This window comes from Brachyistius frenatus, unplaced genomic scaffold (assembly GCF_029030835.1).
Source record: "Brachyistius frenatus isolate BFR_SWC_R1_liver_20210118 unplaced genomic scaffold, ASM2903083v1 Contig_83, whole genome shotgun sequence".
NCBI lineage: Eukaryota > Metazoa > Chordata > Actinopteri > Embiotocidae > Brachyistius > Brachyistius frenatus.
Window position 1 is genome coordinate 1,421,228 of NW_027210682.1, and position 11,539 is coordinate 1,432,766.

At 40.9% G+C, this 11,539-nt stretch overlaps 1 protein-coding gene across 1 annotated transcript in view; it reads left to right on the top strand.

Annotated features, from left to right (window-relative positions):
* Positions 1–11,539, top strand: part of sgsm1a (small G protein signaling modulator 1a) — a 37,145-nt gene extending 25,606 nt beyond the window's left edge. Inside the window, exons 16-25 of the mRNA XM_069709584.1 lie at positions 165–293; positions 379–561; positions 1,031–1,102; positions 1,383–2,564; positions 2,662–2,786; positions 7,189–7,271; positions 7,413–7,522; positions 7,684–7,780; positions 8,335–8,502; positions 11,188–11,539. Of these exons, the coding sequence (XP_069565685.1) occupies positions 165–293; positions 379–561; positions 1,031–1,102; positions 1,383–2,564; positions 2,662–2,786; positions 7,189–7,271; positions 7,413–7,522; positions 7,684–7,780; positions 8,335–8,502; positions 11,188–11,276 (2,238 nt within the window). The 3' untranslated portion in view covers positions 11,277–11,539. The remainder of the gene's footprint in view (positions 1–164; positions 294–378; positions 562–1,030; positions 1,103–1,382; positions 2,565–2,661; positions 2,787–7,188; positions 7,272–7,412; positions 7,523–7,683; positions 7,781–8,334; positions 8,503–11,187) is intronic.

The following is an 11,539-nucleotide window of genomic DNA, read 5'->3' on the forward strand; positions in this document are numbered from 1 at the left end:
AACTACTTCAGCTTTGGCAGCCTGTAGCCTCTGCTGTTTTGCAGCACTAATGCATGTTTTAAACATAGAGTTTGTGATCATTTTCATTATAAACAAAGAAGTGAAAGTACAAAGATTGACCAAATGTCAAGCTGAGTTGGCTGAAGCAGGTTTTGTGTCTTCAGGCCTACAAGGAGCAGGAGCTGCTGCGCCTGGTCTACTTCGGTGGTGTGGAGCCCTCGCTGCGTAAAGAGGTGTGGCCTTTCCTGCTGGGACATTACCAGTTTGGAATGTCCGAGACCGAGAGGAAAGAGGTTTGTTGTTTCCCCGTTAATGGCTTTTCATTAGTAGCATTTTCCACCTGAACCGCTGACTCTCGATCCCTCATCTTCACCCCAGGTGGATGAACAGGTCCGAATGTGCTACCAACAGACCATGCGTGAGTGGGTTGGCTGTGAGGAGATTGTCCGCCAGAGAGAGAAGGAGCAGCACGCTGCAGCATTAGCCAAGTGCACCTCAGGTGCAAGCATGGACAGCTCCAGTCATAAGATGACCCATCACGATTCCACTGTGAGCAATGAGGTAAAGCAGGAACACATAATCAAGCAGATTTGCACAAAAGGTGACCACACTGAAACATTAAATCAGTGTAGCCTGACACTCACAGAAAGTCTGTGAAAAGAAATGATGATAACTGGTAGTTTCTCCTGAGACAAGGACATAAAAGTAACAGCATATAAGGTTGGATTTTTCTGTGGACGGATGGTGGTGCAAGGGTTCAAAACATGTGATATGTTTCTTCTTAGGGAGCAGGAATATACATATCAAATGCCATACCAAGCAGCCTCAGTTCTTGGTAAAAGTAGTTAAAGGGTAACTCCACTAATTTTACATTTTTGGAGCTTGAGCCATGCCAGGAGCTATCTTGTCAGGTACCAGGTGCTTTGATTTTGACCCCTCTTTTTCAAAGTGCAATACACAGGTGTACCCTTATTAATGTGATCACAACATATGAATGAAAAATGCCCTTAATGATTTTTTTATTCTGTAGTCCCAGTCCTCCCAGAGCTCAGACAGGCAGAGTCTAGCTCGCCTGCAGAGTGATTCCAGCAGCAGCACACAGGTATCAAAAACTCACCTTATTACAGTCTGCATTGATTGTCGTTAGGTCTTTTAAAATGTTCTTCCAAAACCACTACTGAGTAAGTCTGTTAAAGTTTTAAAATGCAAATGTCCTGATCTTTTATTGCACATTTCAAAATATATATGACTAAAGTAATGCATGTGATCTCAACATTTTTATCAAATACTCCTCATTGCTGTATTCTCTCTCCTGCGAGTTCTTAACATCCTCCCATCCCTTTCCCTGGAGTAGTTTGTTGCCCTTTGGCTTGTTCTTTCAGGTGTTTGAGTCTGTCGAGGAAGTCGATCAGATTGAAACAGAGCCCAAGAGCGAAGAGGCCAAACAGGTGCCAAAGATGCCCAATGGAGCTCTGCAGAACGGGACAAGCTCTCCGGACTCTGGACATCCTTCCTCCCGCAACTTCTCCATCACCTCTGGCCTGTCGGACGGCTCCTTCAGCACAGAGGACAGTGCTGTGCCTGATACAAACCCGAGATCTGCAGCTGTCCCTCAGGCCTCACAGAGCTCTGTCAAAGCTGCAGGGGTGGAGAGTGAAGGTCTGACAGAGGATGTGGACAGCCAGGTGAAAGGTGAAGGGAAGGGCAAAGGTGAGGAAGAGGAGAAAGCACCCAAAGTGAACAAGGATGTGGAAAATACTGCGACTGAGGTAACAGATTATAACATAGACAAAAAGGAGACAAGTTTGCAGCCTGAAATGCAAGAAAATATTGAGGAGTCAGTAGCTTGTAAAACAGAGGGAGCCAAGTCTGAAGATGAAAGCCTGGATACAAACATTAAAGGAATTAAATCTTCAGAGTCATTAGAAACAGGAAAAAAATTGTCTGATGAGGAAACTATGACAGTAACAGCAGTTGCCGCACGATCTAAAGGAGAAGTCAGTGACCAAAGTCTTAAAAAGGAAGCAGCAGTGAGTATTGAGGAAGCATCAAAGCTCAATGAAACAAATGTTGAAAAGATTAAAGAAACGGATGAATCAGATACTAATAAAAAGGTTTTACTGGCAGAAGGGAAAGAAAAATCATTCAAAGGTCCCATGGCTCCCTATGTGGGACAGAATCTCGATCTCTCAGCAGAGAGTGGGGTCTCAAGAACAAGAGAAACCTACTCTGCCTCTCAGAAAGTTGAGGCTCAGGTCATGACCGAGTCTGATGAGTCTCCCTCAGCCATAGAGATGGAGGAGATCCCCATAGCCAAAGTTTCCATGGTGCCTTGGAGCAGGAAGGGAAATTGTGAAACCTCGTCTTCCTCTGAGGACTCAGCTCCTCACGTGGAGATCAGGCATGAAGGGGAGCAGGGAAAGCTCAGTCCAGAGGGCACCGAGTCCATCCTGTCGGAGGAGCCGGAGATGGAAAGCCTTTACCCTCCCTTTGACTCTCTGGCCACACCTGAATACACGAAGAACGAAGTGACTTCTCAAGAATCATCCGGGACTACTTTCTCTGTATGCACACATTTTTTTAAAAGTTCAAATTCATTTATGCTCTGGTAAATCATTTATGAGTTTAATTTATGCGTCATCATCATTTTGTTTGTTGCAGCAAGAGCTATTGGACTTGTATACATTAAATCTGCACCGCATTGAAAAAGACGTCCAGCGCTGTGACAGGAACTACTCGTACTTCACTCCTGCCAACCTGGAGAAACTGCGCAACATTATGTGCAGGTAAAACACTGACATCAGAAGGGACATAATGAAGGCGAATAAAAGGAAGATTGCAAATACCTTCCCCACCTTTTTATTCATAGAAAATTTTAATATGTTGATGATTGTTCCCACGCTCATCTTAGTTCATTACCTTTTACCGCTTATATCGCACCTTGCTCGTGGCGTTAACAAAATTACTGATAGTGATACAGGCTCATTAAAATGGATTGAACTGAGTACGTAATCAGCGAAGTTGCTGACGTACTCTAAGACTTTGATCACTGTGTGCGCTAAAAACTTAACAAAAAGGCAGATACAAAAATGACTAAGTCAAAACTTAGCAAAACTCAATAATAACTGCAAACTCTAAGAGGAACGAAAATTAACTTGAAGGAGTCTTGAAATGAAGGATGAGAGTTAAAGTGAATCTAAATGGACCAAAAGAAAAGCAAATCGAATTTCAAACAAACTAAATTGAATCTACAAGAAAACTAAAATGACTCTGAATCTGCATGATCAGCTCGAGTCTCCCTCTCTTAAACTGAAGAGGATGGTCAAGGATCAGGCTGTCAAATTTCAGGAGGGGGTGTCTTGAGGGCCCACGTTTAGCACGATTTGATTCAAACTATGTATAAAAGAAGTCCCTTATTTCACTTCACCAACGTAACATGAGATATATTATTACAACACAGATCATATTTTAAACGATAATGTCATTCTACCGAATTACTCGGATAGAGAGGTGAAGGAGGGTGAAGAAGAGAGAGAGAGGGGTGAGAGACATAGAGGAGTAGAGAGAGAGTGTCCGCATATTCACATAAAGTCATAGTTTGCGATGCAGAACACTTTCTATCAATGTTACACTGTTAGCAGAATCATCAGAGTGCATTATAGCATGGGTATATAGTTAGGAATCACAAAGTCCATATTTTGTTCTTATAATTCATGAGTTTTTGGTGACCTATGACCACATGAGGGAGACATGGATCTTCGAGATGGTCAATACTGGAGGTCATCTGGCGTCTGGAGAGTATCAACTTTGGAGTTGGTGTATTGGAGTGGTTGTGACCCAAAAGGGATTAAAAAGGATATCCTGTGGTTTTCGGCTGGCAGGATGTTGTCTCCAAAGTGACTTGTTTTATACACCTAAAAGGGTGTGGATATCGTCACTTGTGGCAGAAGTTTGGGTTTTTATGAGGTAAAAGGGGCTAATAAAGAAAGGCCTGAGCAGTTTAACAAAAGTTCACGTTATCTCATGACATGGGGGTTGAGAATTGGGAGAGGTACATCCAGGGTCAAATGAGATAACTGGGGAGGACATGTGTTTCTGGCATTTGGAGAAAGATACTTCAAAGCTCGTTCGCGACACCTTGTATCCAGCCCCTGGTATATCTTATTATTTTTTGCCACAGAGCTCCATTGTTGTCCACAAACTATTAAAAACACATCTGGGAGCCACACTGATGAACTGGCTGACATGTTGCCTTATTACAAAAAACATAGACAAAGTACACTGCCATTCAAAAGTTTGGGGTCATTTAGAAATTTTGTTGTTTTCCCTGAAAACATACATGAAATGAGTTTAAATAGGAAGAAATGTCATTGACAAAGTTAGAAATACTGATTTTTAATTGAAATAATACTTGTGTCTTTCAAACTTTGCTTTCATCAAAGAATCCTCCATTTGCAGCAATTACAGCCTTGCAGACCTGTGGCATTCTAGCTGTCAATTTGTTAAGGTAACCTGAAGAGATTTCTCCCCATGCTTCCTGAAGCACCTCCCACAAGTCAGATTGGCTTGATGGGCACTTCTTGCGTACCATATAGTCAAGCTGCGCCCACAACAACTCAATAGGGCTGAGATCCGGTGACTGTCCACTGTGATAGACAGAATACTAGCTGACTGCTTCTTTCCTAAATAGTTCTTACATAGTTTGGAGCTGTGCTTTGGGTCATTGTCCTGTTGTATGAGGAATTTGGCTCCAATCAAGTGCTGTCCACAGGGTATGGCATGGCGTTGCAAAATGGAGTGATAGCCTTCCGTCTTCAAGATCCCTTTTGCACTGTACAAATCTCCCACTTTACCACAGCCAAAGCATCCCCAGACCATCACATTGCCTGCACCATGCTTGACAGATGGCGTCAAGCACTCCTCCAGCATCTTTTCATTTGGTCTGCGCCTCACGAATGTTCTTCTTTGTGATCCGAACACCTCAAATTTATATTCGTCGGTCCATCACACTTTTTTCCAGTCTTCCTCCGTCCAGTGTCTGTGTTCTTTTGCTCATCTTAATCTCTTCTTTTTATTGGCCAGTCTGAGATACGGCTTTTTCTTTGCAACTCTGCCTAGAAGGCCAGCATCCCGGAGTCGCCTTTTCACTGTTGACGTTGAGACTGGTGTTTTGCGGGTACTATTTAATGACGCTGCCAGTTGAGGACCTGTGAGGCGTCTGTTTCTCAAACTAGACACTCTGTATGTATTTGTCATCCTGCTTAGTTGTGCACCGGGGCCTCCCACTCCTCTTTCTATTCGGGTTAGAGCCCGTTTGCGCTGCTCTGTGAAGGGAGTAGTACACAGCGTTGGCAGTTTCTTGGCAGTTTCTCGCATGGAATAGCCTTCATTTCAGAGAACAAGAATAGACTGATGAGTTTCAGAAGAAAGTTCTTTGTTTCTGGCCATTTTGAGCCTGTAATGGAACCCACAACTTCTGATGCTCCAAATACTCAACTAGTCCAAAGAAGGTCAGATTTATTGCTTCTTTAATCAGCACAACAGTTTTCAGCTGTGCTAGCATAATTGCACAAGGGTTTTCTGATGATCAGTTAGCCTGTTGAAATGATCAACTTGCATTAGCAAACACAACTTGCCATTGGAAGACGGGGTAATGGTTGCTGAGAATGGGCCTCTGTACACCTATGTAGATATTTCATAAAAAATCAGCTGTACAGTATAGTAGTCATTTACAACATTAACAATGTCTACACAATATCTCTGATCAATTTGATGTTATTTTAATGGACAAAACATATGCTTTTCTTTCAAAAACAAGGGAATTTCTAAGTGACCCCAAACTTTTGAACGGCAGTGTATATTATTTAAATTTGGATTAAATTCAATGTATTCTGTCTGCTGGAAACACAAACTAGAGCATCTGATGTGTCTGCAGCAGAAAATAGTCCCAATCAATGTAATTTTATCGTGATCTTCAAGTTAATGTTCCTCAAAAAGTCCGCTGGCCATCCTAGTCTGCTTCGTATAAGAAATGAATGAAGAGTATGGTGTATGTATACATATATATGACAACGGAGAAATGAAAGTATTGTATTTTTCACTCGTTCAGATAATATCTTATGTAATGTGCCTGGAAGTAATGTATTGACTTCCTTTAATTTTGTTGTCCTTCTGTTTAAAGTAGGCCTTGTCATGTGAGTAGGTGTATGACACTTAAACCTTCAGTTTGGAACTTTTGTCTCCCCCTTCTGCCAAGGAGCGTAATTACAATAACACTGTTGACCTGTTTGCGTCATAGACTCTGTCTCTACTGTTACAGCTGTAAAACTGTGCATGAATTGTTTTGAGCATCACAACTTCTGCAAAATGACTCATTTCACTATCAGAATTTGAAACATTCATTCTGATAACATTTAGATAGTCAATAGGCGCATTGGAAATATTTTATTCCCATTCAAGTTAGCGCACGGCTGAACTGGAAATTTGTCGGCTCCACTGGCGAAAGTCTCTTGTGCTCATACTCTGCCCGTAGAGCCTCGTACGGATTCATCCTGCCAGTGTGGGAACGTCTCACCAGACACCAACTTTAAAAGCTCTGTATACTGTGAAATACAAAGATGTGATAGGCTTAATCAGCATTGTGTGAACTCATTGAGTGAGGGCTTGAATGTAATAGATGCTCATTTATATGTAAAACATTGAACGATACATTCATCACCTGCTTTTAAAGCTGTTAGTTGTCAGGAGGAACAACATTGGTTTGGGCTGAGTGTCACAGGCAGGTAGACCAACACACACATTTAACATACTCATATATCAATATAAAGTGCCTGCGCTATCCCTAAAAGGAAATAATATTTTCCTGGAAATGATAATGAACAAAGCTGTCTTCATTTTACGCTTCAGTGGACCTTCAAATTGGTACAACTGAAAGGCCCGCACTCTACACCGATAGGTGTTAAATTTACAACTTTGAGAAGCCTAAACGTGTCATCATAAATAGTAATAACCGATTTTGGACTGCACGCGTGGTTGCCTTGATAACTGGTGAACATTATTTTGAAAAACGAGGCTTCAGTGTTGCAGAAAAATGTGGAAGCACTGCTAAATCTTCACTACAGCGTATGACTCACAGAGACAAACAGCCAAGTAGAGTTAAGTTCACTTCTCCTGCTTGTATATTTACAGTTATATCTGGAGGCACCTTGACATCGGTTACGTACAGGGAATGTGTGACCTGCTGGCTCCACTTCTCGTCATTCTGGATGATGGTGAGTCAACACAATGATTCACTATTTATTTTCCCTCTTCTCTGACATTTGGTCTACTTTTACAGTTATTGATGGAACAGCAGAGGAGCGTTTGCCCACCAACTTATTCACTCTGGCGTCCTCTCTCTGTCCTCCTTACAGAAGCCATGGCTTTCAGCTGCTTCACTGAACTCATGAAGAAAATGAATCAAAACTTTCCCCATGGAGGAGCTATGGATACTCACTTTGCAAACATGCGCTCCCTAATCCAGGTGACATACCTCCACTCAAGTCTTTTCACATGTTGTAGCGGTCAACTACCACTACATTTATTCATTACATACAAACCCCCTTTGTTTTCACATTCTTCTCTCACAGTTGGTCTCATTATTTATTTTCTCTCTGAATCTCCTGTGATCCTCCCTCGGTACAGATCCTGGATTCTGAGATGTTTGAGCTAATGCACCAGAACGGAGACTACACCCACTTCTACTTCTGCTACCGCTGGTTTCTGCTAGACTTCAAGCGAGGTAAATTGACGGCACAGTGTGAAAGGCTTTATGCCAATTGAAGGAAGGGAAGATTCACCCCTCTTTGAGCTGTTTGTGGACAGAATACAACACCACTTGGCAGCTTGTGAACCCTTGTGTTGTCCTTGGGTCAAAATGACCCACAGCTGTATTCAACCAAGTTTTGTTTTATTTCTATGTTTCTATATTTTTTGGAATCATTGGTCATCATTCTTTAAAGAAACCTTCACAGTCTCCTTGTCACCAATGATCCCAAAAAATATGAAAATAAAATAGAACTTGGTTGAACACAGCTGCGGGTCATTTTGACCCAAGGACAACACAAGGGTTAACAACACATGCAATTGTCAGCTGCCACTCCATAAATTGGCTTTACAATTCACTATGCATTATACCAGAGGTTTAGCCATGGGCTATCATCATATAACCCCACTTTATATTAACTATCTCGACATATTTGCTTGGCTTTGCTTCCTCTCTTATCTCTCTCCACTATTTCACTCCACACACTCACCTCCCAACCGAACACTCCCTTGTGTGCTTTCATCTTCCAGAACTGGTGTATGACGACGTGTTTGCAGTGTGGGAAACCATCTGGGCAGCCAAATACGTCTCCTCTAGTCACTTTGTCCTCTTCATCGCCCTGTCGCTGGTGGAGATGTACAGGGACATCATTCTGGAGAACAACATGGACTTCACCGACATCATTAAGTTCTTCAATGGTAAAAATGTACCACATTATGTGGTAGTAGTGCAAACATGTGGCTGAAAGATGTGAATGTAAAAAAGATGTTACATTATAAAGATTATAAGATCCAGCATTTTAAGAGCTTGACTCGTACTACGGAATAAAAGTCATGATGCTGAATCCTCTGTTACACCAGTGTAGTCACTGTTTGAAACATCTTTCTCCTACAGCCTTATTGGACAACAATCAGGCTGACAGACTGTTTCATTTCACCATGTCATTAATTCTGATATGGTGGTCACGTTCTCTCTTTTCTAATTGGGGGAGAGTTATTTCACCCAAACGAATGCAGATTATACCGATTCATCCTGTCTGTCATTCAGTCAACCGAAAAACTGATTTATCGATATCATATTAACGTGCAGATTCAATAATTATCAGTCTGAGTCAACTTACAACACATAAAGCAGAGTCAGTCTAATCCACTCTTGTGGCCATTTTAATGGCGATAATTCTGTCAACAAATGCTTAGGCTGTGGGACAACAAGATTATGTCCCAGTTAAGGTTTGACAAATCTCTGTTTGGCTCAGTTATTTTACTAAAAAGGGAAATAGCCGTCAGTGAACACAACACGGTCTGAGATGTGTAAAACTGTTCAGATGTTTTACACAAAGGCTACAATACTAGATGGCCGTTGTGCTTCTTTGATTCACTGGAACCTGAAGCAGCGTCAAGCAAACACTAATGATATTAAAATTACAGCCTGAATGTCAAATCACAGCCTGTTCAATAAGCACCTCTGTGCAGAGAAGACCAATGTAAACCTTTTCTTTGATAAAGAAAATCATTGTTTCCAACCAGCATTATCAATCTGTCCTTCTCAGTCCCGGTGTGATTGGATCACAAGGGGCCAGCTAAAGTACAGGTGTGAACGCACCCAGGATGCAATTAAACAGTTATGGAACAACAATGGAACAATTAAATAACGTGACCCAAAACTACCCAAATTTCACAACCTGAATTGGCCTATAAATTCCCCTACAAACTTACTAAACTGTGTTTGGACATTTACAAACATGAAATACGTCATAAATGTCTAAAACACGGAGCATTAAAATGAGGCACAGCGAACCTGTCAAACACCTGTTTCTGCTGTGCTTATTTATTTGCATATTTCCATGTTATACGTGTTTATTTGTATATAGAGCGGGGAAGTACGATGCGATCACAAGTATTCACTCGAGACGGCTTAAAGCTAACCACTTGTAGTCCTATCAGGCCAGGACAGACGAGGACAGATTCATATTGCCAGAAGGAAACAGGGCCAGAGTGTTTTTGTTTGAATAGCATTCTGTATTTATTTGCCTCTTCCACCCTGGAGGTCCCTGTACTGAGACCGGACCGTTTATGTGCTATGAAATTCATTCAAACCGGATCCTGATTTGGATCATTTTGGATCAAACTGAAACAGCTTTTGAAGAGGGATCAGTCATTTAGTCATGAATAATCTGGTACTCTGGTTTTATGGTGCATTTCTGTATTCATTTGTCTTATATTGTTCTGTCTGTATTTTCTAGTTGAGTTTTATGTTTTGAATGTGCACACTTATTGTTGAGTTGGTGATTTGTGTTGTTTCTTGTGTATGTGATGTGAGTTGTTAACTTTTATGTATTTTAAAGGCCCATCTAGTGACAGGGATTGCAAATTAGCTTGGGCTATAAATGCTGTGGTGTGTGGCGTTTGTTAATGCTACGTACTTGTTCCTACGCATATAGACATTAAAATGAAATAAAAATAAAAACACAAAAAATGCAATTGTTCTACATTGCAGAAGGTGGCACATGCAGTTTCATTCTATAGTGATACTGTGACGAAAAAGGATCTAACACATGTGGTTCATTTCTGTTGCTGTTCAGTAGAGTCACAGTTGAGAGTTTTTAGAACGGGTTTAATAACATCAGTGTCTCTGACTCGTTGTAAGGCTGTTATATACTCTATAATTTGCAGTTTGGGTTAGATGGAAGTAAAAATGTCAGTTTTAACTAGAGTTTTTCCAAACTCACTCTGGCCTGGCGATAAGAAGAAGGAGTCTCATCGTAATTCAAAACTACTCCCAAGTCTCTCTTATCTATTGAGCTCAAGGTTGTTCACTGTGGCCTCCCAGTTCTTCCAGCTCTTACTGACTGAGTATGAGGATGCTTTTCACATGTAAATTTAAAAAGAATTTAAAAAGCTTTGGAGTTTAAGTGTCACAGCATGTATGACTCGGCACCTGTGTCTAATATTCAGTTAAAAAGCATTAGATTGTATTATCAGCAGTTGGGTACGGTTATTTAACAATGACTTACTGATGTTATTTTTTTCACAGTGCGACCTTAAAAACTTCAAAGATTTATCATATCCACACAACCTTTTAATTAGTACATGGTTTTCTCTGTCAAGAAGCTCACCTTCAACACAAAACTAAATTTGAGAAGTTGAAGGAAAACTTGAACAGACTTCAGAGTAAGTGTGAGTGTTTAAGTTTGAACTTTTTCCACATAGACACATTTTTGTACAAAGTTACAAAGGTCCATCAGCTCAGTCAGACTATTCCAGAACTGGTTCAGATGTTCTCCAGACATTTAAGGAATATTCAGCTTTTTGTGAAGTTATTTTTTGAAATTGTTGCACTGTTAAAAAATACTAAACATGATTGTATTTTCCTTTTTCTTTCAGAAATGGCTGAGCACCACAACATAAAGCAGATTTTGACCCTGGCCAGAGATCTGGTGTGCAAAGTACAGATGCTCATAGAGAACAAGTGATTGTGCTGTTTGTCTTCTTTTCCTTCCAAGTGTGAGCAGCTGTAGCAGCGCAGGAGTAAAATACATATGAGCACACACGCTCTCACATACAGTTTACACACATACACACACACATACCATCACAGTTTGCTGCTATGAGCCATATTGACTATCCACAATGCTATTTGTGTTGTCATCAGGTGTGAGAATATTATTCTTAATATTTGTCAGTATGTTCAACTAAAAACAAACATAACAGAAAAACTGTCTCTTTAATTTCTAAA